At 44.1% G+C, this 26,404-nt stretch overlaps 2 protein-coding genes across 4 annotated transcripts in view; both read left to right on the forward strand.

Moving 5' to 3' along the window:
• LOC117346348 (polypeptide N-acetylgalactosaminyltransferase 6-like) overlaps positions 1-26,404 on the forward strand; it is a 54,935-nt gene that overhangs the window by 9,420 nt on the left and 19,111 nt on the right. The window contains exons 10-11 of one of the 3 annotated variants that reach the window (XM_033915753.1): positions 4,263-4,430; positions 4,588-4,960. The exons of the other annotated variants lie outside the window; for them this stretch is intronic. Coding sequence (XP_033771644.1) covers positions 4,263-4,430; positions 4,588-4,716 — 297 coding nt within the window. The 3' untranslated portion in view covers positions 4,717-4,960. Of the gene's footprint in view, positions 1-4,262; positions 4,431-4,587; positions 4,961-26,404 lie in introns of those variants that run through there. 3 annotated transcript variants of the gene reach the window in all.
• Positions 13,590-24,646, forward strand: LOC117346342 (polypeptide N-acetylgalactosaminyltransferase 6-like). The gene is made up of 11 exons (XM_033915742.1): positions 13,590-13,739; positions 15,510-16,025; positions 18,216-18,388; positions 19,578-19,724; positions 19,968-20,202; positions 20,284-20,401; positions 20,518-20,718; positions 21,983-22,114; positions 22,364-22,465; positions 23,933-24,100; positions 24,255-24,646. Exons 1-11 carry the CDS (start codon positions 13,651-13,653, stop codon positions 24,381-24,383), a joined length of 2,010 nt encoding a protein of 669 aa, XP_033771633.1. The 5' UTR covers positions 13,590-13,650; the 3' UTR covers positions 24,384-24,646.

The following is a 26,404-nucleotide window of genomic DNA, read 5'->3' on the forward strand; positions in this document are numbered from 1 at the left end:
GGGAGGGTTAAATACTCAAAACTTAGAAGAATAACAATTTACTTAAAGTTTTTGCTTCGCCAGCTTTCTGGTATCTTTACATAATGCAGTGGTGTACCTAGCATATGTAACACCCGGGGCCCATCATTTTTTGGCACCCCCCCATCTGTCCGAAAAACATGATTTTTAGTAACAAGCCACCCGTCACACATGAGTATCTAAGAAAAGGCAGCATCTTACATATTGCAGTGAACAGTACATCAATACACCCATTATAAAACTAAACAAGCCAGACCAGCACAGATCAATCCTACACCGTCAATCCTAACAGAAAACTATGTCTTTCGAACACACCTTCGCCTATTATGGAATATGTAATCACAAACTAACCCCTCCCTCTTTTACAAAACTGTAGTGTGGATTTTAGCTACGGAGGTAACAGCTCTGATGCTCATAGAATTCTGAGCATCAGAGCTGCTACCACCACGGCTGGTGCTAAAAAACGCTTCACAGTTTTGTAAAAGGGGGGATAAAATAAAAATACATAGACAAAGGTTAAATTGAACCAGCAAGAAGCTGGACTCTGCATACAATGCTTCACAGAAACAGTGACACATGTCTCCTAAAGCAATAAATAAATAGAAATTTTTTTTCTACCTTTGTCTTCTGTGGTTTCTGCTTTCCTCATCTTCTTGTAACTCTCTTCCTTCCATCCACTGTCTGCCGTCTCTCTTCCCCTATATGGCATTTTCTCTCCTTCTATGCCCCTTCCAGAAACTGTATGCTTCCCCCTTTCATCTCTCCTTTCACCCCCATTGGTCTGGCATCTCTCTCCTCTCCTTCCCTCTCCCACACCTCTCCTCTGCAATCCCTTTCCCTTTTTTCCCTCATTTCCCTTTTCAATTTATTTTCTGCATCTGTCTAGATTATGTTCTTACTACCCTCTCAATGTCCTTTTTTACTGTCTACCTAAAGCTTGCCACCTCTTTCCCTCACCCCAGTGTTTCCCTAACTCAATCCTTTTCTCCCCATCATGTGCCCTCCTTTTATTTATCCCCTCCTTCCATCATGTACCCTCTTTCTCCAACCCTTCCATCTAGTACCTTCTCCTCTCTCTGTCCACTTCCATCCAGCATCTGCTCCCCTCTTTCTCTCCTCCCATTTCCTTCTGGCATTTGCTGCCTTATCTCTCCCATCTGCACTTCCATCCAGCATAGGCTCCCCACTACCATCCAATGTCTGCCCTTTCTCCCTCCATCCACCCCTCTTCAATCAGCATCTTCCCCCTTTCTTTCCCTCCAATATCCTTCCCCCTTATGTCTCTCCCCTTTCTCTGTACATCAATTCCATCAGCACCACCCTTCCATACCACCCTGCCCCTTTTCTTTCCCTCCACCACTCTTCCATTCCAGCAGTCCTGCTCCTTTCTCTCCCTTCATGCAGCAAGGTCCCACGATGATTGTAGCTGCCTGCTGCCAATCCACCCCACTCCGACGTACTTGCTCTAGAGCGGACTCAGCAGCCGCATGCTGGAAGGGCCCGCGATGACTTGTCTGCTGGCTCTGCTCTGGAAGAAGTAAGTTACATTGGAGGGGGTGGACCCGGCAGACGCAGGGAGTTGCGGCAATGTCCCGCAATGACTGTCTGCCGGGTCCACCCCCTCCGACGTAACTTACTTCTTCCAGAGCAGAGCCAGCAGACGAGTCATCGCGGGACCTTCCTGCACCTCAGTGCGGATGCTGACTCTGCTGAAGAGAAAGTAAGTCAGTGGTAACGTGACCATTTATTTTTTTCATCAAAAGGGGACATCTATTAATTGACTGTGTATCCTTTCTTTCTTTCTGCACTCAGGCCCAACAATTGTCCCATTCTATTCCCTCCCTCCTTCCTTCCCGTGTCCATAGTGCCCCCAGTGCCTCCTTCCTGTGTCCTTTGTGCCCCCAGTGCCTCCTTATGTCCCCCCACTGTCTTCCAGAATTTGCCCACCCCCAAAGCCAGCCAGCTCTGCCACCTCTCCATTTTTTTCTGTTACCACCCCATCCCCTATGCTCTGGCATCTCTCCCTTCCTTTTCCCTTAGTCTGGCATACCTTCCTCCTTCCCTCCAAGCCCTGGCATCTCCTTTCATTTCCTCCCTCATCTTCCTTCTCCCTCCAGCTGGGTACCGCAACACTCTCCCCTGCAGCTCCGGACTCCCCCCCCTCCCCCCCCGGATCGCTATTATTTTAAATGTTATAGCGGCGGCGCTGTATCCATCAGTGGAGACGTCTAACCTCGGCCTGACCCGGAACTCTTACTGCAGCAGCCGCCCGTCTAGGCAGGAACAGGAAGTGACTGTTGCAGTAAGAGTTCCGGGTCAGGCCGAGGTTAGACGTCTCCACTGATGGATACAGCGCCGCCGCTATAACATTTAAAATAATAGCGATCCGAAGGGGGGGCAGGGCCGGCGTTACACCAATGAGAACAAGGGGCGGACCGCCCCCCACTTAATACGCCACTGATTACAGGGATCATGAAAGGAGCCGCCGCTGCTGCATCTTAGGCGATCAGGGCAGACCGCCGCCGCTTCGTGTGTGCGCTGTGACGAGAAACTTGTGCGCTGCGATGTAATATTTTGTACGCCAGCGCAGCTTAGCGGGAACACTGGTGCTCACCATTCACCACTCCACAGGGTGGTGAATGGCCTTGTCCCCGATCTTGTGGTGATCATTCTTGTCAGTTGCCACGTGTAACCACCATATCATTCTCTACTTAAGCCCCCTTTACTAAATGTTATAACACTGCTCCAGCACACATAGAACTTCTATGAGTGTCGGAGCATTTGGCACTCCATGCTACAGTAGAAACCATTACCATGGCTTAGTAAAAGGTGGGGGGAGCTTGTGATCTAGCAGAAGAAATTGATCAGTGTAAAACTCTCTGCCTATATAGTTGGAGATGGCATTTATACAAATGAAGGCCAGGCTACATTGAGCCCAAAATCAAGATACCCATTATGGACAGCATTCTACAAAAACAGGTCAAATCAAACCATCTTGGGAACTTCCAACCAGAGACTGGAAGAAATGCACTTTGGATGATTTTGAAAACCTTTTCAGGTTCAACTGGTCAAAGCTGGTAGAAGGCCAATAACCCTTCAAATAGCTTGAACATTGTGTTATCAAAGAACTGGGCCCATGGAAGCCATTTACAGCCCCAAGACTTAAATGTGCTATTCAGTCTACAATTGTTTCTCTTAACCAATGATTTGATATTTGACCACTTTGTAGAAGTTGTTGACCATAGCAGGGGTCTGGGGTTTAGTTTTGCTTCAGTGGGAAATTCAGTACAATCCATCCAATTATAAGAACAGAATATTCCTCCTCATACCTCACTCTCCTCCCCAGCCAACATCTCACTCATCCAACTTCCCAATCCATCTTGTGTACCTTGGACGCTGCTATTAGCCTACAGAGCTAGTGGGAAAGTTGCCTTTCTCTACTGCAGTAAGTCCTGAAGAAAGAGGCAGTGACATCTAGGGTGGGACTATAGAGAAGCCTGCAGAGGCCACACTGGCTGCCCAAAGATGTCACCAGCTATTTGGGCTACAGAGAAATGCTGATCTGATTGGGCAGCAGGAGAGGGAGTTCAGAAATTCTGCACAGAACACCAGTAGGTCTGCATCCATGGAGAGTTCTGCACACGTGTGAATCTTCCCTCATCTCCCAATGCTGCCCTGCTTGTCCTGTCTCCCCAAAACTTACTCTGCCTTCAATAGTTGACAGCCCTCAAAAGCCACTATGGCTCCCCCCACAGGAAATGAAATTGGGGAGGGTGGGCTTTAGTACATGAGATCGTAACATTCTGATGTGGCACAGAAGTAAGGAAGAGATGCTGAACTTAAGGCTAGGGTTGGAAATGAGTTGGGGGTTACAGGAAAGGGGAGATACTAGACTATGGGGGTGGGATGCATAAGACCTTCAGCTGTGTGCCTTACCACCCCCCCCCCCCCCAAGGAAGGTCAATGTTTACCTTGGGCAGTGGTTCCCAACCCTGTCCTGGAGGACCACCAGCCAGTCAGGTTGTTGGGATAACAATAATGAATATGCACTGAGCAAACCTGCATGCCTGTTGCCTCCATTGTATGCAAAGCTCATGCATATTCATTAGGGCTATCCTGAAATCCTGAGTGGTTGGGACCACTGACCTAGTGTGTTGGATGCCCTTGAATAAGCTCTGTACATAAGTCGGACTTTTCCCACAACTGTGCATGCTGGCTGAACATAAAACTCTTTTCTTTTATAGTATTTTGAGTATAGTTCCCTGAACGAGTTACGGCACAACGTCAAGAATGAGCTGTGTCTCAGTGTGGCACATCCTAGTGTGGAACGTCCTGTCTTTACATTCCAGGCCTGTGTTGCCCAGGATGGAGAGAGAAATGTACCTCCCCATCAAGTATTTTTCTATGAGAAGGTACGTGATGTCACCTCACATTGTAAGTTACAAGACAGGGGACATATAGCCTTGCTGAAGGTCAGTCACCAGCTCAGCACTTAACTGCGTTCTTCCCCCCCCCCCCCCCCCACCTTGCTGTGATGTCTTCATCTGCTGATCTTATTTGTCTCTTCAGGGCGGTCTGCTTAGGAGTCAGAAATTCAACTTGTGTCTTCAGGCTGAGCGCTACACCCTGTTTATGGCTTACTGTAATTCAGAAGAATACAAACAGGTCTGGATCTTCATCCCTGTGCTGGCCAATTGAAGAGACCAGATGTTCTGGAAAATCTGCATGTTTCTCTAAGAAGTCTCTTAGAACAGACTAGTCTAGTTGGTTTTTTTTTAACATGCCAAATCATTGGCTGGGGCTGCCAAAAGATGGGGGATATAGTTGAAGGCCTTCTAAATTTGTTATTTCCTACCATGATAGCCTATTTTATATATCCTGTAGCTAGGTTATGACTTTGTATCTCTTTGCATGTTAGTCTAATAAAGCATATTGAAAAGCATATTGGATCTGATCTACTTATTTTTTTTGGTTTCTCTTAAAAGCTTTTTTTTTTTTCCTAGAGCTGTGTGCAAAGCCTTTTGGAGAAGGGAGTTCCTCTATCACAAATTTTGTGTGGAGCATGTGAACCATGACAAAAGGTGTGACTAGACTAGAGAAGTAACCTTACTCAAGTTTCAAGTTTTATTTAAAATTTCTTATACCACCCAATCAGTTTTCTAGGCAGTGTACAAATTTGTAAAAACAAAGGACAAACTTTAAATAAAATTTGAAGTGACACTACATCACCAAACTTAACGATAAACTTTTAAAAACTATTAAACACAGAAAAACAAGAACATAAGGTAAAAGGCAAAAAAACTACATAAGGCAAAGTAAAAGAAAACAATTAAGGAAAAAACAAGAGGGAGGACTGCTGTAAACTCAGTATTTTCACTCAATTGCCCTTAAAAGGACAGTTAGGCCTCAAAGGCATCACAGAAGAGATGCTTTTAGCTTCGTCTTGATTCTTTGTGTAAATTTGGAATACTATTCCAAAGGGGGAACATTGACAGAAGTTGGTAGATCTCATTGTGTACTCTAATACCAGACAAAGATCCTAAAGCATAGCTGTTTCTCAGGTAGAGCTTCAGCCTTACTTTAACTGAAGGCCCCACAGGCTAGTCATTTGCTGTAGATCAGTGTGTCACATGTTGATCCAGGATATTAATGAATATGCATGTCATGGAGATGGAATAAATTATGTAAATCATTCATATTCACTGTAGATATCCTGTAAACCTGACTGGTAAGGGGGTACTCCAGGACTTATGTGGGGGAGGAATGCTGCTCTATATGGCCTAAAGCTTGACCATAAACGCCAAACAGCTCCAATGCCAGCCTGGCACCATTGAAGACTATTGGATAAGCCAATTTAAAAACTGATTGGCTTACTCTATATAGTATCATATTCAGACATTGATTCACACTGCTTCAACAAAATAAATACAAATGTTGACTTAAGAGTTATAATGGGTTCATTTGAACAAAAATAATAAAATTAGTTTGATTGAAATGAGATTGCCTTCAAACATGAAAATTGTGAACTTTCATGAGTAGGCTCTGTTGGAGTGCTTGATTTCTGGCCTAGCTGTATTGTATACCTGATTATTGTCTCTATAATGTTATTCTTTTTTGGCTTGGTTGCTGATTGTACCTCTCGTGATTGGTTCATTCAATAAAAATATATTAAAAAAAAAAAGAAATGAGATTGCCTTCAGCTAGATTACCCAGAGGGGAGTATAATATATGATAAATGGGTAATGAGGAAACCAGAAATCTAAAATACAATTAAAATGGGGTAGATCAAAGGAGAACTGATACCTCTGCTGCCTCAGCAATGCTCCCCCATCTCTACCTCCTGGGCTAAGGGCAGCCATAGAATAAAGTTAACACAATCTTCAGAAATTCCTTTTATTAATTCTCTAGGTGGGGCAATAAAAAAAAATTTCTCAATGGTAGGCCCAGCAACTGAAAATAAGTTTCTGAATTTTAATTAAGGAAAACATGCCATGGAGCAAGATGTAGTGTAAGGCATTATTGGCTGAGACAAACCGCTACACTAGAGCAGTGGTTCCCAACCCTGTCCTGGAGGACCACCAGGCCAATTGGGTTTTCAGGTTAGCCCTAATGAATATGCATGAGAGATATTCCTATAATGGCATGCAAATCTGCTCCATGCATATTCATTAGGGCTAGCCTGAAAACCCAATGGTGGTCCTCCAGGACAGGGTTGGAACCACTGCACTAGAGGACTATGTAGTATAAGAAGGCTATATTGTAGTCTTGACAGCCACATTCTGGATTAACTGGAACCATCTAGTTTTGGTTCACCCTTTAAAAAAAAAAAATTATATTAATCAGGTATATCTAACATCAGTGAGGTGAATCTGTACAAATTGAGTAAGTGATGTGCTGACAAGAGAACCAAGTTGTAGCGTCTTGGAAATAAGTGATGAGCTTACAGCAGATAGGAAGGCACTGGCACATACTTCTAAAGTACTATCTGGAGGTTATTACTTCCAAACCCCTCAACCAATAGGTCACAGAGGGGGAGTTGGGCAGCTACACGCACTCTCATAGATTTCAACCTATTAGCTTACAGTCTTGCTGCTTCTCCTCCAATCAATGCTGTCTGTCTAATTTGGGTCTAATTTGGGCCTCCTGAGAAATCCCTCTGTCTTCATTTGTGATCCACTTCATATTGCTTACTGACCTTTCAATCTGCCCTGTTATGACTTCACTATTCTTGACTCACTCCTCTCCCTTCTAAGGAAACGGCCCTTGCTGAAATCTCCAAGGACCTGTTCCTTGTCAAATCCAAAGGTCTCTACTCGGTCCTCATCCTCCAATATTATCAGTGGCATTTTACGCCAGTAGATGACCAGCCTACTCGAGACACACTGTTCTCACTTGGATTTTAAGACTTATCTCATGGCTTTTTCTATCTCTCCTGTTGCACTTAGAGCCTATGCTCTGAAGGATCCTCCACTGCCATTCTATTGGTTGGCATGCTTCAGGGCTCTATCCTCCCTCCCCCACCCTTCTATATACACTATTTTCCCTGGTTCTCTAATCACCATTAGGCTGACTACTCCCAAGATTACTTCTCTATGCCCAAAATTTCTACAAGAATCAAGGCCTGAGTCTCGACCCACCTGGTTGACATTCCTATCTGGATGTCTCGCTTCAGTTTAACATAGTAGATGATGGCAGATAAAGACCTGAATTGTCCATCCAGTCTGTCCAACCTGATTAAATTTAAATTTTTTCTTCTTAGCTATTTCTGGGCAATAATTCAAAGCTCTACCCAGTACTGTGCTTGGGTTCCAACTGCCAAAATCTGTTAACCTACTCCAGCCCATCCTCCACCAAATGGCCATATACAGACACAGACCATGCGAGTCTGCCCAGAACTGGCCTTATTTCAATTTTTTCTGATTCTAGATCTTGTGTTCATCCCACACTTCTTTGAATTCAGTCAGTTACTCTCCACCACCTCGCTCAGGAGCACATTCTAGGCATCCACCACCCTCTCCGTAAAGTAGAACTTCCTAACATTGCTTTTGAATCTACCACCCTTCAATCTCAAATTATGTCCCCTGGTTTTACCATTTTCCTTTCTTTGTAAAATTTTGTTCTACGTTAATACCTTTCAAGTATTTGAACATCTGAATAATATCTGAATAATATCTCCCCTTTCCTCTAGGGTATACATATTCAGGGCTTCCAGTCTCTCCTCATACATCTTCTGGCGCAAGCTTCCTATCATTTTCGTCGCTCTTCTCTGGACTGCTTTAAGTCTTCTTGTGTCCTTCACCAGATATGGTCTCCAATAAGGAATTCAGTCTTGGCCATATCATTCCTCCTCAACCTACCCCCCCCTTCCTCCATTCTGTTATGGTGGTAAACACTCATCATCCCTGTTTCATTGGCTTGCAACACTGGAGGTCATCTTTCCTTCTATATACAGCAGGCGCCAAAACTTGTTACTTTCTCTACAACGTCACTAAAATTCAGAATGTCCTCTTTGAATATGCTGCCAAGCCCTTTATCCACACTCTTGTCACCTCATGCCTGGATTACTGCAACTTGCTTCTAGTAGGTCTACCACATAGCCATCGCTCTCCTCTTCTGTTCAGAATTCTGCTGCATGTCTCATGCTCGTATTAACCCCTCCTCAAATCGCTTCATTGAGTCCATGTCCACATACAGTTCAAACTCCTCTTACTGACCTCCAAGTTTATTTGCACTTCAGCTCTATCCTTTCATCTCTCCCTCTACTCCCCCCTGGAAACTCTGTTCATCAGGCATTGTCTGTACCCTTCTCCTGTCCCTTCTGCCTTGCTGCACCATATGCCTGCAACAACCTACCTTACTGGGTAGTCGGGCTCCTTGTCTGGCGGTATTCAAATTTAGGCTGACATCCCACTTTTTTTTTTGAAGCTGTGTTAAGTCCTAACATTATAAATCATTCCCACTGTAGTGCTGCCCGATAACAAGGAAAAAATTTTAAATTCAGCCTATTTGCTTTTCTTGTCCAAATGAGCCTTCTTTTCAAACATCCTGGTGGCTTTATTTTGTAGCCTCTTCACATACTCCCTTTGCCGTCCAGCCCCATCCTGTCACTGTGGTGTAAACAGACTTTTCCTCAGTTAGGTCCTTCCTAGTTCATGCTCGTTCATCTAACACCAGCTCTGGCAGGATGCACATTTCAAATCTGACATTGTAATTGCAAAATAAAAACTACATTATCTACCTGTTGTCTGGTCATTTTTATATTCAAATGATGGTGGTCCCAGGCTCTGGTTTGGGGTCATCGGTGTCCTCCACTGCTCATAAAACAGACCCTAATGCCTTAAGAAATGCTTAAATGCAACCATGACCAACAGCAGAGACATCGGCAACCGCCAGCGTTCTGAAAACAGCACAAGGTGTACAAAGTCCCCGCCTGAAACTGTATATCAGGAATGTGGAAGGATGGCAAAGGCACCCTGTAAAGATCACCTGAGTTGAGATAGCTGTGAAAGAATTTGCGGCTATACTCCTTCACTGACCTCATCTAAGATGAAAGAATGACCACATCACACACTGTGTGCCTTAGAAGATTGATGATATTTTATTATAAAAATGCTATAGTTATATAAATGAACAGCAAATGAAATATTCAGCATATACAAATATTCAGCAAAATCCTTAAGGGCATAGAGAGAGTAAATAAGGACAGATTCTTCAAACTGAGAGGAGCCACAAGCACTAGGGGTCACTCGGAGAAATTGAAAGGGGACAGGTTTAGAACAAATGCTAGAAAGTTCTTTTTTACGCAGAGGGTGGTGGACACATGGAACGCGCTTCCTGAGGAAGTGATAGGCCAGAACTCTGTACAGGGATTCAAGAAGGGTTTGGATGGGTTCCTGGAGGATGAAGGGATAGAGGGGTACAGATAGAATTTAAGGTAGGTTATAGAAGTGGTCAGAAACCACTTCACAGGTCGCAGACCTGATGGGCCGCCGCGGGAGCGGACCGCTGGGCGAGATGGACCTCGGTCTGACCCAGTGGAGGCAACTTCTTATGTTCTTATGTACTCAGACAGCACACAGGAGAGAAATTTACAACATGACAGAGCGCTGGCCAATCTTATCAGTGTTAAAAAATTTATTTAACCAGGGTTGTAGTCTGGCAACATTTTTATACTTTTTATAACATCATTAGAGGATCATCAGATGTGGGAAATACACCAGCCATTTTTTAAATAGACTTAGGTTTCAGTCTGTGCCATTTTGTATGCATTCCTTACTTCCAGCAATTTAGACAGGTCCGGGGTTGTCTCAGTTGGTAAAAAAATATATATTTTTTAATTATTTAATTTTCTATACTGTTCTCCATGGGAGCTCAAAACAGTTTACATTAATGTATTCAGATACTCAAGCATTTTCCCTTGTCTGTCCCAGTGGGCTCAAATCTATCTAATGTACTTGGGACAAAGGGGGATTAAGTGACTTGCCCAGGGTCACAAGGTGCAACGTGGGTTTGAACTAGAGTTGCATGGGGACAGAAATGCCACCCGTCCCCACGAGGAATCCCCTCCATCCCCACCTGTCCCCGTGAGAATCCCCTTTGTCCCCATGAGGAATCCCCTCCGTCCCCGCAAGAAATCCCCTCCATCCCCACCCGCACCCCATAAAAGTTACCTGCCCCCATAAAAAGCAGCAATTACTTCAGAAAGGTTTTTTGGGGGGTGGGGAAGTCTCTGTACTAGAATAGCTATGCATTTCTAGTTTACTGTTGTACCACATGCAACAAAATATTTGTATATTATTCCAAAGTATAATGATTGAGAGAGAACTCAGAGGTATTAAACCAGCATATTAGACCATAAATGTATTTAGACATACTGTAGAGAACGCTGTTTTACATGCACAAAAGGGCTTTTAAAACATATGTGCCCTCATTTGCACATAAAAAGTATGTGAACAGAAAGTGCATACCTTTCTTTTATGCAGTCTGCAGAAGGGTGTTGCTGTGTTGAGTTTGGTTGGCGCGGAAGAGGAGTTGTGATGTTGAATGAGGCAACCATTGGGAGAGGAGACCCCCAGTGATTGTTCCTGTCCCCCTTAACTAGACCCCCGGCGATCACGTTCAGGACAAACCCAAACCACCCATCACGCTTAGAAGTGGACAACGCATTCATCTCACTGCCTCGGTACCTAACCACATCTTTCGGGAAAACTGCTTTATATTAGCTCCACCCATCGTTTCAGAAAACATCAGCACAAAGTTGGTGCTGCTTCTGATAGCATTAAATCGTTCTAGTTTTGGAAAAATCTCAAGCTTTCGCCTTCACCTTTCGCAAATCCTTCGCTGGGAGGAAAAGGAAGAAAAAACCCGCAAAACTTCTAAGTCCAGGTCTGGCGCTGTCTATGCTAAACATGGAGCTCAGCTTGTAGGCTTAACATGTTGGCAGTGAGCTCAGCACGTAGGCACACAGAGTCCCCGCCCCCGGATGATGCGTGCCTAGGTGCTCAGCTCACTGCCTACGTGCTGAGCTGACATGCTGAGCTCTATGCTCAGCATAGACGTTCCCACCGCTGCGCCAGACCTGGACTCGGGCTGAATTTGAAATTAGGTAGGCCTCCCTGTGGGAGTCCCGTGGGACTGGGAGGGGTCCCTGTGGGAGTCCCGTAGACTGGGGGGGACTCCCTCGGGACCCGCAGGATTCCCGCGATCCCTGTTCCCGTGCAGACCTCTAGTTTGAGCCCACAACCTCAGGCTGTAGCTTTAACCACTGCACCACTCTAGAAATGAAAATGTAGTTAAAGTGAGCCAAGTATAGTACAATCAAGCCATTGTGACATCATAGTGCCTCATTCCACCAGTAAGAGCCAACCTCATCAGTGATGTCACAATGCTGGTTATCAGAGACTGAAACTTCTCACACTATTAATTTATTCAATTTGGGGAGCTCATAATGGTTTACATGAATATATATAGTACAATCAAGCCATTGTGACATCATAGTGCCTCATTCCACCAGTAAGAGCCAATCTCATCAGTGATGTCACAATGCTGGTTATCAGAGACTGAAACTTCTCACACTATTAATTTATTCAATTTGGGGAGCTCATAATGGTTTACATGAATATATTTAGGTACACAGGTATTTATCCCTGTCTATCTAATGTACTTGGGGCAATAGGGGGATTAAGTGACTTGCCCAGGGTCCCAAGGAGCAGTGTGGGTTTGAACCCACAACCTCAGGGAGCCTGAGGCTGTAGCTTTAGCCACTGTGCCACACTCTCCCCTGATTCTAAGGATCTATGCTTTAAAAAAAAATGGCAAGGTAGCAGGAGAGGAACTGGTGATTAACAGTACGGGTGACCTAAACTTATAGGAGTTGGGACCCTGCTTCACCTTTCTCATCGCCCAAATTCAGCCAGATCTTCATGATTTCAACAGCCATAAAAACACACCAAAATCAATCCAACCCACAATAGGCATGCAAGGAAGATAATGCATAGGAAAAGGGCACATGCATATTTAGGTGGAAATCCCGACATCGTGACTAGATCACGTTTGCAGATTCTCCTACCCTAGATAATCAACCACTCAATCAGGGTAGGGAAATAGAACCATGCATCTGAAAGAAATAGGGGCTGGACCAGGTACTGCCACTACTAGGGTTACCATATGGCTCCAGAAAAAGGAGGATGGGTTTTACTTCCTTTGAAAGCAATGGACGTAAAAGCCGGATGTCTCAGCCGTCCTCCTTTTTCTGGAGCCATATGGTAACCCTGGGGCTCACTACCCATCTCTTATCATCAACACACGGAGTGGACAAAGGATGGCACCGATAGCCAACGGATTACATTTATCAAAGGGAGAACCATATTAGATGCTCATCCAACAGGAAAAAAAAGAGAGAGACCCAGAGATAGCACAGCGACAAAAAACACTCCAGACCGATGAGGAACATCTCTAACCTCGATATGAAGCACAGGAAAATCAAACAAAATTAGTGGAGATGGATTACAGAAGGATACTGGACCCACGCTCAACTCTCTACCCGTCTCGCTATGATTACACAGAGCATGCGCACCACTTCTGCACAACCAGTGCAAAACAAAAGAAAGAGCCACCCCCCACCCCCTTTTCTGGCTAGAGCACGGGTGTCAAAGTCTCTCCTCGAGGGCCGCAATCCAGTCAGGTTTTCAGGATTTCCCCAATGAATATGCCTGAGTTCTATTAGCATATAATGAAAGCAGTGCATGCAAATAGATCTCATACATATTCATTGAGGAAATCCTGAAATCCCGACTGGATTGCGGCCCTCGAGGAGGGACTTTGACACCCCTAGGCTAGAGTATTTAAAACCTCGCACTGCAAACTGGGAAGGGGGGGGGGGGGGAAGAAGGAGGAAGGGAACTTTCAGGACCCTGCAAGGTTCTCCAATCTGCAGCCTCCTTTGCCCCCTCCTCCCCAATAGCCATCGCTGCTGCTGCCTAACCCAGTGCCTGCATATGTGAACCCAAAAAATTAAATTTAAAAAACCCCACAAAACTATTAAGAATGTTACAAGAAGGAAGACCAATATCACAATGTATATCTTAGCAATTTTTTTTTTTAATGATTGAAATTAATTAGCTCAGCCACCCCATGGCCCTGGGGACAGCTGTATTTAAAGAGCTCCTCCAGAATTTGGACTCTATGAAGGTTGGGGGTGTGTGGTTCTGTTCTAGTAACAGGTGAGTGAGGTACTTTCAAAAGGGTCTGGAGCAAACTTTCTGGACTCGTGTTTCAATTTCTTTCTCTTATTTATAAATGAGGGGGTATTGAGTATAAGAAGTGGGGGACTTTTTATAACTTTGCTTTGTTTCATTTTAGAAGTAGGTTATAGTTTTGAGCTGGAAAATTGGTGCTTATCTTTTGTGGTGCCAATTATTTAAGACTAGCCAAAAAAATACTAGTTTTAGTTATTTATTCCTTTCTTTCTCTCTTTAAGTGTATTAACCTGGGATGCTGCTCTTTGTCTTCTGATGAGTTTAACTGATTCTCTGTAGCATGGAAGTAATTAAATTCTACCTTCAAAAGCAATGTGTGCTATAGCATTTTTTAATTGGGTTGGTACAAGTTTCTAAATCTAGCCAGTAGTAACTTTCTCCCTCTATATGTTACTTGGAGCAGTAGTTAATGATTAGATATGACTCTTGACTCTTCATAGATGTAATTCAGTGTTTTTATGTCCCTGGAGGACTTAACTTTGTACCTGAGATAATTAGGTGTGTGTGGGGGAGGGGGGAGTTGGTTAAGTGACTTCCCCATGGTTATAAGGAGTTCCCTATTGTCAGCCAATTGTTCTAACCTTGAGGCTGCTTCTCCACTTACTTTCTGTTAAGGCCCCTAAAATGTGTTATAGAAAAACTATATTCTACACAGCAATATGTTCCTCTTCTGCAGAGTGCATAATGTACCCATATGGAAAGTGACTGTTATGTCTCTTGTATGCCATGCTGTGCTCAGGAATTTTTTTTATTGGTAGATAGAGAATAAGAACTTAAGTTGTTTTTGAAATTGAGAGGTAAATGCCCCTGGAGAACATGATAGAAGGATGTGGTAGACCTAATCTTCAAAGGCCAGTTAGATATACATTTAGATGTCTATGGATGGAGGCAATTTTTTGGAATACAATCGTAATAATAAATAAATGTATATTTTATACGTATTGTAAAGTATAGTTAATAGCAGAGGCTCATTCAAACTGCATCTGACAGAAGCACAGGAAAGAAGGAGACACCTGAAGATGGCAGATATCCCCTGAAGTAGCCAGTTGAGGCGAAACAGAAAGTCTTTTCTGTCGGGATTAGGAGCGGATGGTCTCCTTGGAATTTTTTCACCTCTTCAGATGAGTGTTCTTTTCCCTTTAGTGTGGTTTTGTTGCATATTGTGCCTCTGAAAATTCCTGCACAAATGAAATTGAGCTGTAGCCTTCATTACTAATTTAGTTAAGTTTGGGGTTTATATCATTAAGATTTTGACATTCGGACAGTTGCTTCACCTATAATGAGACCTTTTCTAAAAAAATAATTTGAAAAATGGAAAAAAGTGATCTTGAGTGAATGAAAATTTTGTCTATATAATCGTAAACGGAGTTTTTTTATAAACCTGTGATGATGTGCTGAGGGCTGGGTACTTGTGTAGTCCCAACCTCCCACAATTGAGGTTTATTTTTCTCCGTATTCTTCTTATTATTATTATTATGATTTCCATATGTTCTCAGTGATATCAATGCTTCTGTCGGATGCAGTTTGAATGAGCCTCTGCTATTAACTATACTTTACAATACGTATAAAATATACATTTATGGATGGAGGCAGCCATTTTGTGCTAGTGGGGAAAACTGCTGTTGAGCTTTACCCCTTCCATGTTTAGATAACTGATTCTTTTTAGAGAACATATACCTGAATAACAGAATGTCTCTTTAATCCTTGTTGTGTTTTTCTTCCCATTCTTTTCAGCCCCTCCTCTCTTTTATCCCCTCCACCCCTCTTCAGGGTCTGGGCCATGGCTCCCCCACGCAGGAATGTGAGCTGGCTGAAATTCCTGCTGTTCCTCTGCATCTTATCTATCCTGATGGTGGGGTTTATGAAGTGGCTACTCTCTCAGACTTGGGGGGAGCAGCCATTGAGTCAGGAGTCGGATTTTAATCCCACGCATGCTACAGTCCATGTTACGCGGGTTAGCAGTGCTAACAGCACCCTTCAGTGTCAGAGCTCACCACCACAAGAGATTGAAACGACCCTGGGCTGCCCCCCTGGCCACTATTCAGTTGATGAACTCCAGCCCCACTTCCGGCGGCCTCTTCAAGATGCCTGGTTCCCTGGCGCAGGAGGAAGACCATACCGGGTGTCGGACCTAACATCAGAGGAGGAGATAAAGAGGAATATGGGCTATGTAAAGTATAACTTGAATGCCTTTGTCAGTGATCGTATCTCTCTGCTTCGGGACCTTGGACCAGATACCAGACCCCCTGAGTAAGATAGGAACAAAACTGTGTGGTGTACAGTCTTTATCATGCCCTCCTCCTCATATCTACATAGAGCTTAATTTTCTTATAGATGCTATCTAAGGTTAGTAGTGAGCTTCGTGTCAGTAGAAACAGTCTGAGCTGGTTCTGGCTTTGTACCTATTGCCTCTATAAACTTGTAGTCCTAGTGGATGAACAGGAAATACATAATTCAGAAATGCAGTGTGGCAGTGCCAGGATTTAGCTCAGCCTGTCCGAGATGGCTTTTTGTAATCTGCGTAATGATGTATTGGTCAAACACATGCGTTTTGACATGCACCTGTAATCCTCTTTGCTGAAGTTATGGTTGGTCTAAAGACTCCATTTCTTGGTCTACTGTCCAAAGAAGTCAGGGGGGGTGGGTGGTTGACAAACCTGAGAGCTTAGGGTAAAAACTTGGACTCGTCAAGGAGAACCAGTTAATCTGAGATTGAGAGGGTGACTTGACAGTCAGTTTTTTAAAAGGTGGTTTTTAACAACGAAGGTAGGGACAGATAGGTCACGCCATCCACATTGGGGATATGATTTCAGAGTCTTAAATCACAGCAGGGAAATAGCAGGCAGGGCAGGCCCGGTCTTAAAGCATCAGCAATTATTTCTGGTCTACTTTGCTTAAGCACACCAAGAGTTGGTGTGAGATCCCCCGTGCAACTGGGCTAGAGTTGCTGGTCCCACAATGGGGCATCTTCAGTCTACATTACTATTAAACTATTTCAATAGTGCTACCAGACGTATGCAGCACTGTAGAGTCAGTCAACAGTCCCTGCTCGAAAGAGCTTATAATCTAAACAAATAAGACAGACAAAAGATGTCGTTTAAGAGGGATGGTTAATCTGCTGGATTTGCTGACATTATTCAGCATGGTTGACCCAGAAAGTTCAACATTCTCATACACAGTTCTTGGTTACAATTGTACTAGACTGAGTTCCAGACTTAACACAGCCTACACTTAAAACAAACAAACACTTTCTAGCGAAGGCATCATCTCCAAATGGATTTATGTACCAAGATAGTAATGAACGTCGCTTGTATGCAATGCTCCCTCTAAGGCAGTGGTCTCAAACTCAAACCCTTTGCAGAGCCACATTTTGGGTTTCTAGGTACTTGGAGGGCCTCAGAAAAAAGTTAACGTCTTATTAAAGAAATGACAATTTTGCATGAGGTAAAACTCTTTATAGTTTACAAATCTTTCCTTTTGGCTAAGTCTTAATAATAATATTGTAATTTATAGCTAAAGAGACATGATCAAGAACCTGCTTTATTTTACTTTTGTGATTATGATAAACATACTGAGGGCCTCAAAATAGTACCTGGCGGGCCGCATGTGGCCCCCGGGCCGCGTGTTTGAGACCACTGCTCTAAGGCTTGGTTAGGTGCAGGCACATTGTTTCTCATCTGTGTGCCACATTCTAAACTTTAACTATTTTCCAATTTTACAAGTAATTTTTGAGCAATGCTCCTACAATGTAGGAGCGACTTGCTCAAGTGCTTTGCTTGGAGGGGAACATGACTTGTAAGCCAGGGGATGTTGGGGATGACTCAGATTTACTGCTAGCATTGGGCTGAAGAGACCTGACGGAGGTCAGAGGGTGTAATATAAAACATATCTAGGTTGGGAAATCCTTTTTAATGATGGCAAATGGCACCATCTTCCACCACAATGCTGTAGTTTCTCAATTATGGATGTTGGATACTTGAAAGAGCCTCTTGGTAAAGAAATTTGTTAGCCTCTGTGATGGAAATCAGGGAGGCATTGGGATCACTGTCCTTATTTAAGTATTTATATACCATTTATAGCCTAAGTGGTTTTTATTCAGGTACTTGAGCACTTTTTCCTTATCTGTCTCAGTGGGCTCACAATCTTACCTAAAGTACCTGGGGCAATCGAGGATTAAGTGACTTGCCCAGGGTCAAAAGGAGCAGAACGGGATTTGAACCCACAACCTTAGTGCTGAAGCTGTAGCTCTAACCACCTGTGCTACAGTCCCACACACAATTCTCTGGGTTTAGGCGCAGGAGACACTGCCTGGGAGCAAGGGATGGAGCAATGTCTTTAAAATGCACATCTTTCTTTCTCTAGTGAACCCTTGAGATGATGATCCTTATGATTTTTACTTTCTGCAGTAACATAACCTACTCTTGTCCCCTCCCTTGAAAGGTGTTTGGAGAAGAAGTTCAAGCGCTGTCCGGCCCTGTCCCCTGTCAGTGTCATCATCATCTTCCATAACGAGGCTCGTTCAACTCTGCTACGTACAGTCTACAGTGTCCTCTACACTGTGCCCCGCTTTCTCTTGCTTGAGATAATCCTTGTAGACGATGCCAGTACCAACGGTAAGCCACCCCACACCATAATGGATGTGGTATCTTGGAGAGGGGATCTAGCATGAGATGTGAGGGAACCATAGGAAACCATCTTGCCCTTCTTTGATTTGATTTCCATGGTGGTCTCTGCTTTCTGAGATCATAGGTACTGTTCTCTGGCTTAGGTGGGGGAAATGAGGTGCATTCCTCAGTTGCCAGTGAAGGAATACATGACCAGATTTCATAACCCTCGGCTCTCTTCCCTCTGGAAAAGTCTAAGGAAATAGTTTACCAGATACAATAGTGTGGCTTAAAATTTCAAGGCCTTGGGAGTTCTTGGGTACCAAGCAAGAATGACAAGTAACTTGTGTCTCTGTCTCATTGGGATGCTGAAGACATGGAGAGGATGATTGACCAGAACTGGAAGAACCTACTGCACACAGGGGCAGTAGATGATCCTGTTTTGCCTGGGTGAACCAAGATCCCAGGCTAGCATTAGAGTGCAAACAGGGCAGTTGCCCAGAGTGTCTTTGTTGCAGGTGCCCCTAAGCTTGCTTAAAGCTGAAGGAGATTCAGCCTGCTGGTGTCTTCAGGAGCTCCTTCCCAAGTTTCGGTCCAATATTACCATTGCTGACCCTGTTTAGGCCCTGGTTTCCACCACATTCTGCTATGTATGTTCAGGTTGCATTTGGAAGAACTAGACCATTCTTAATCATAGAGAAAGTAGAGGAGGGTGTGAATAGACTTGGTGAATCTGCAATTTAAACAGATCAGAGTGGAGGTGTGTAAGCCTGCAACTAGAAGCCCCAGCTTAGGATTAGCCTAGCGAGGGGTGCTCAACCTTGATCCTCAGACCTCAACCCAGTCTTGTTTTCAGATTTTCCCCTATGAATATGCATACAATGGAGGCCATGCATGCAACTAGATCTCGTGCATATGGATTGGGAAATCCTGAAAATTTGACTGGGTAATATCCAAAGTTGGTCAGGGGTTGTCAACCCAGGCCTCGTGACACCATCAGGATACTAGCAACTAATAATACATGAGAAAAATTTGCTTACATTCTCCTTTGAATGCAAATTCATTGCATTCATCTCCTAAAAACCTGCCTGGGTTGAGAACCCTTGACCCAGACTGACCAGATAGTGTTCTCCAATGGGAGTTACTATGTAATGGTGGTTATGAATGTTTTGGTGGGGGATGTTTCTCCTGGCTACAGAGGACTTGAAGACACTGGATGAGTATTTGAGACAGCTGCCATTGGTGAGACTTCTACAGCAGCCAGTGAGGAAGGGGCTGGTAGGTGCCAGGCTGCTGGGAGCTGAGCAGGCCAAAGCAGATGTACTGGTTTTTCTGGATGCCCATTGTGAGTAGAGGCCCCACCGGAGGTGAAACTGGTTTGAGGGGGCACAGGAATAGCTGGAACCAGGAGGGGAGCATTTGGTAAAGATAATGGGATATTGCACTTGGAGGTGACTTAGTGGTGGCGGATTAGGCATTCCTCAACACGTGTGATTTATCGTCTCACAAGAGGTGTCCTGGTACTTGGCATTCTTCCACCCCTCCCATTTTAGACTTTAAGGGTACCTACGTCTCCTCTCGCCTGTAGGCGAGTGCTGGTCAGGGTGGTTGGAACCACTTCTGGAGCGGATCGCTTTGGACAACACTCTTGTTGTGAGCCCCGACATTGCCTTCATCAACCCGCACACCTTCCAGTTTGAGCGGCCTGTCCCCAAGCCCTCGAGCCATTCCCGTGGAACCTTTGACTGGTCCCTGGTGTTCATGTTTGAGCCTCTGCCCCAAGCCCTAGAGGACATGCGGATGGATGAGACTCAGCCCTTCCCGTAAGCAACACCATATACTCACCCACACTCTGCTTAATTCTCTTAGGAAGGGACTTGACAGCTTTCTCTTTGTGTATCCAGGACACCAGCCATAGCGGGGGGAATCTTTGCTATCTCCAAATCCTTCTTCCAGCACATTGGGACCTACGATCCAGACATGCAAATCTGGGGAGGTGAGAATTTGGAAATTTCTCTTAAGGTAAGAAGCATGGGAAGCAGGAGCAGGCTGCATGCCTGCTATGGTGTTCTTGGCAGGAGATGGAAGCAATTTAAGCAGGAGGGTCAAGTCTTTCAAAAGATGTTCTCTTTCCTCAGGTATGGATGTGTGGAGGAAAGCTGGAGATAGTGCCCTGCTCTGTGGTGGGTCACATCTACCGCATGGAGAACCCTCACATATTCCCTGAGGAAAGTTCAGTGGTGTCCCGGAACCTAGTACGAGTCGCTGAGGTTTGGATGGATGAATACAAGGTGCTGTTCTATCGCAGGAATATGGAGGCTGCCCGTATATTCAAGGAGGTAAAACTTGGGCTTTTGTTTAAAACCTCCTTCCTTCCCCCCCACCCTCCGTTCTCATTGTGTAGAAGACCATAGCTGGATTAGGTTCATAGTAGGAAATAGAAAATGACATGGGTCTGTTTAATGCAGTAAACTGCAGGTCACCACAGTAGTGGAGACATTTGCAACTAGTTTACCACAGGAATGGGGACGACCTTTCACCACCCCACAGGAATGGGGACAAGGCCTTTTACAGCAGCAGTGAAAAGTCTTACTCCTGTGATAAAAAATTGCACCCATGTCACTCGGCATCTTCTCCCCAGCTCCTCTTGCGCCTATTTTACCTTCAGGAGCCAGCCATGCCACAATGAAGACAGAAGGAACCTAAAACCAAAGCCTGAGACCAATGTGATTTGAAGAATAAAATTACAAGACAACAAAGAAGAAAATTTATTTTGTGATTAGAATATTTCAGATTTGAAATATGTATCCTGTTAGAGCTGGTATTACACATAACTGGGGACCACAAAGTCTAGGCTGTGCTTCTTTAGCTTCCAGCTGGCTTAGGGCTCTCTCTCAGACCAGGGGGGAAGTTGCCCTAGTTCCACTCCCCTAACATTCTTACCATGTGTGACTAAAGCATTCTGTTAGCTTGATTTTTTTTTTTTTCTATGTAGCATTCTGTAATTTGGGTTCAGTTTTCACAATAGTGAAGGGGATATTTGTGAAAGGGAGGGGAGATGGGTTTTGTTGAACCTTGCTCTGTTTCATTTGTGTTTATAAAATGACAATTGTCAGGAGAAGCTTCCGCCCACACACAAGCAACTGCAGGGCAGCACATGCAGGCTTCGCCGGCATCGGTTTCTTTTCCACAAAGGTAAGGGGGAGGGAGGGAAGGGGCCGTACGCACGATCAATGACCACACACCTTCCCTCCCTTAAGTTTCTTTATGCTGCAAAGGTAAGGGGGAGGAAGGGAGATTCTCAGGGCGGTGAGGTGGCGAGAGGGAAGAGTGAATGCTGCAGGGACAGGGCGGTGAAGGGGACAGTGGTCCAGTAACAAGGACAGATTATTTTTTCACCATGTCATTCTCTAGTAAAAAACTCTTCTTAGTTGAGGGGAGGGAATAGGGAAAAGAAAACAAATGTCTCCATTTCTCTGAGCTAGTTGCAGCCAAAGCACCAGTGAACCACCCCATTTTGCTGTTTGTCAAAAACAGAGGCCTGACTGCTAGGTTTTGTTTGTGTTTTTTTGTTTTTATTGTCTTTCTCCTATCTCTGCCCAGAAGTCATACGGGGACCTGAGCCAGAGACATCAGTTGCGAGAGCAGTTGGGCTGTAAATCTTTTGGCTGGTACATGAACACAGTCCGCTCAGACTTCTTCATTCCAGATCTCAACCCACACTTTTATGGTGCTGTGAGTACTCTAGGCCTCTGTATAAGGAGTTGTTTAGTTGCACCTTCAGAATGGTTAACATCAATATGGTTGGTTAATTCCGAGGCAGCTTGAGAGACATCCTCCAGCTGGGGACTTCAAACTGGTTGTGGGTGGGAGACTTCAAGGCAACAGAAGACCTGCTGTATGTTGAATTACCAGGCCTGGTGACACTTTCCCCAGCCTTGGGTTAACGGGTCTGGGTTTTTTTTTTTGTTTTTTTTTAACCAGCTTGCGAATTTAGGTTTGACGAGGTGCCTGGATGTTGGTGAGTTGAAAGATGGAAAGGCTGAAGTAGGCACAAGTATATGCCGAGATGACCCAGTTACGCAGGTAAGAAGGGGGGCTTTGTGTGTATGAGAGGGGGGGAGTAAGGGTATGTGTCTGTAGTAAGGACCAGATCTGATCTGCCTAGGGTAGGGTTGGGTTTGAGGTTTCCACAAATGGGAACACAAATGATGTGTAAATATGCCTTGTTTCCATTGTGGAAACCTCAAACCCAACTGGGTTATGGTCCTCAGACTGGTTGGGCAGCAGTGTTTGGTAGGGTGGCAATTACTCCTGGCAGAATTTTGTACACATAATTGCATATTCTGCAAGTTTATACAACAACACTTAAATTCTTTTTGCTAATTATCCTGAATTTCAGTACAATTCAGTATCTTCATTAAACTTCCCCCCACACACACACTTGGGCCCCCATTACTAACAACACTGCTCCAGCACACATAGAAACAGCTACCATTGCTTTAATAAAAGGTGGGGGAAGCCGGTGATCTAGCAGAAGAAATTGATCAGTGTAAAACTTCTCTGCATCTCTAGTTGGAGATGGCATTTATACAACTGAAGGCTAGGCTACATTGTGAACCCAAAAAAATCAGATACCTATTATGGACAGCATTCTATAAGTCATCATACCATCTTGGGGAAACTTCCAACCAGAGATCAGAAGAGATGCACTTTGGATGACTTTGAAAACCTCTTCAGGTTCAACTGGTCAAAGCTGATAGAAGGCCAATAACCATTCAAATAGCTTGAACATTGCATTATCAAAGAACTGGTTCCATGGAAGCTATTTACAGCCCCAAGATTTAAAAATGTGCTATTCAGTCTACAATTAGGTTTCTCTTAAGCCAACAACTTATTTCTACACTTTGTAGACGTTATGCTGACCATAGCAGGGGTCTGGGTAATTCTGCATCTCTGTAGAACTCTTCGCAGAAGTAAATTGGTATCTTCCCTCTCGAAGCTGCCCTTTTTGTCCTGTCTCTCCAAAACTTACTTGATTTGGTTGACAGCCCTCAAATGCTGCTATGGCTAGCCCACACCTGAAATGAATCAGGGAGGATGGGCTTTAGCACTCAAGATCATGCTACTCCTGAGTACCATTCTGATATGGCAAAGAGGGGAGAGATGCTGGACATAAGGCCAGGGTAGGAAATGAGATGGGAGAACAAGAAAGGGGAGATACTGGACTATAGGAGTGGGATGCATAAGGCCTTCAGCTGTGTGCCACCCCCCCCCCCAGACAGGTCAATGTTTTACCTAGGGCAGTGGTTCACAACCCTGTCCTGAAGGACCACCAGCCAGTTGCATGGAGTAAGTTGCATGCTTGTTGCCTCCATATATGCAAAGCTTATGAATATTCATTAGAACTATCCTGAAAACCTAACTGGCTGGTGGTCCTACAGGACATGGTCAGGAACCACTAACCTAGCATGTTGGATGCTCTTGTGCATGTCACTTTTCCCACAACTGTGCATGCTGGCTAAACATAAAGCCTTGGTTTTTCTTTTATAGTATTTTGAGTACAGTTCCCTGAATGAGATACGGCACAACATCAAGAATGAGCTGTGTCTCAGTGTGGCACAACCTAGTGTGGAACATCCTGTCTTTACATTCCAGGCCTGTGTTGCCAAGGACGGGGAGAGAAATGTACCGCCACATCAAGCATTTTCCTATGATAAGGTATGATGTCACCTCACATTGTAAATTACAAGACTAGGACAGATGGCCTCGCTCAAGGTCAGTCACCAGCTCAGCTGGGGCTTAGAACGTAACTGCACCCCCCCCCCCACCATGGTTATGATGTCTTCATCTACTGATGCTTGTCTCTTTTCAGGACGGTCTGATTTGGAGTCAGAAATTCGACCTGTGTCTTCAGGCTGAGCGCTACGCTCTGTTTCTGGCTTCCTGTGACTCGGAAGAAGACACACAGCTCTGGGACTTCGTCCCTGTGCTACCTAAGTGAAGAGACCAATGTCCTGGAAAACCTACTGCATGTTTCTTTCAAGTCTCTAGAACAGACTAGTATAGTTTAACAATTTTTTAACCTGCCAAATCATTGGCTGGGGCTGTCAAAGGGGATGGGGATGTAGTTGAAGACCTTAATTTTAAATTGGTTTTTATTTCCTACCATGATGGCCTATTTTATATCCTGTAATTAGTTTATGACTTTGTATCTCTTTGCATGTTGGTCTAATAAAGCATATTGGAAAAGCATATTGAATCTGATCTACTTTCAGTTTTGTTTCTCTTGAAAAGCATCTTTTTCTAGAGCTGTTTGGAGCATGTGAACCATGACAAAAGGTGTGACTAGACTAGAAAAATAACCTAACTCTACTAATGCCCAGCCAAATATCATTTTCAGTTATTCCTTAAGGTTTTTTAAAAGGAATAGTAAAGCATAGCTGTGTTTCGTAGGTAGAGCTACAGCCATACTCTAACTCAGGGGTGTCCAATGTCAGTCCTCGAGGGCCGCAGTCCAGTCGGGTTTTCAGGATTTCCCCAATGAGCATATTCATTGGGGAAATCCTGAAAACCCGACTGGATTGCAGCCCTCGAGGACCAACATTGGACACCCCTTCTCTAACTGAAAGCCCCAAAGGCTTGCTTTAGATCAGTGTTTCCCATGTTGATCCTGGAGTTGCCCCTTACCAGTCAGGTTTACAGGATATTAATAAATATGCATGGAATGCAGATGGCATACACTATGCAAATCATTCATAACCACAGTGGATATCCTGTAAAACTAGTGCGTAAGGGGGTACTCCAGGACTTATGGGGGGGGGGGGGGGGGGGTGAATGCTGCTCTTTATAGCCTAAAGCTTGGCCATAAACATCCAAATGGCTCCTACACCAGCATGGCACCATTGAAGACCATCAAGATATGCCAATTTAAAACTGATGGCTGGCTCACTCTATATAGTATTACTAGCTGATGGCCCAGCGTTGCACGGGTATTAAATTATAGCAATAACACTGTAAATGGATTCAAATAAAGATACTTTATAGTGGTGAATGAAATTATTTTTTTACAGCTTTATAAAAAGTACAATATTCAAATTATAATGTGAAATATTTGACAAAATGAATACAATACAACTAACACAAAACTTGATTAGAAACAACATTTTTAGTTTCACCTCCAGGAGCAAGAACATATAAATTCTTGGGTGAAGAGACCCAGAACATACTACCCCAGGTAGTGAGGGATCTGCATACCAAGTTTTGTTCAAATCGGTGAAGCCGTTTTTGATGTACTGTGAGAATGGCAGCTGTTTACATTTTTTGCATTGACATGAATGGGTGAAATCTGATGTTCTGTTTGTAGCTCCGCCCACGTGTGCAGGTGGGCTGCGAGACCCCCAGAACATATCACCCCAGGTAGTGAGGGATCTGCATACCAAGTTTCGTTCAAATCGGTCAAGCTGTTTTTGTGTGATCGCGGCACATACATACCTCCGATTTTTTTATGTATGTATATATATATATTCAGACATCATTGATTCACACTGCTTCCACAAGATAAATACAAATGTTGACTTAAAAAATATTTGATTGAAAGGGGATTGCCTTAAGCTGGATTACCCAGACAGGAGTACAACATATGATAAATGGGTAACGAGGAAACCAGAAATCCAAATAAAGGAGAACTGCTTCCTCTGCAGCCTCAACACTCCCTATCCCTGCTTCTTGGGCTAAAGGCAGCCATAGAATCAGTTACTACATGCTTTTATGAGAATATTCAGAGATTCCTTCAGCTTTTTAATACTCTAGCTGGGGCAATAAAGAATTCCCAACAGTTGGGAACCAGATGGTTAAGGGGGTGAAAAGTGGTAGATCACATGTACCCCTTGAGCAATGTCAACAAAAGCACCTTGGTTGCAACTTAATGGAGATCTTGTTATACTGTTCTGCTTACCTCAATCTTGCTGCTTCTCAGCCAATTCCATCTGTCTATTTGCTCCCTTCCCTCATAGGATTTCTGAG

This window comes from Geotrypetes seraphini, chromosome 12 (genome assembly GCF_902459505.1).
Source record: "Geotrypetes seraphini chromosome 12, aGeoSer1.1, whole genome shotgun sequence".
Taxonomy (NCBI): Eukaryota; Metazoa; Chordata; class Amphibia; order Gymnophiona; family Dermophiidae; genus Geotrypetes; species Geotrypetes seraphini.

Bases quoted from the DNA above. Each gene is read 5' to 3' on its own strand.
- LOC117346342 (XM_033915742.1), top strand. From the start codon at position 13,651: ATGGCCCTGGGGACAGCTGTATTTAAAGAGCTCCTCCAGAATTTGGAC. The intron at 19,725-19,967 runs GTGAGTAGAGGC...TCTCGCCTGTAG, and splicing joins GGTTTTTCTGGATGCCCATT to GCGAGTGCTGGTCAGGGTGG. The intron at 22,115-22,363 runs GTGAGTACTCTA...TTTTTTAACCAG, and splicing joins ACCCACACTTTTATGGTGCT to CTTGCGAATTTAGGTTTGAC.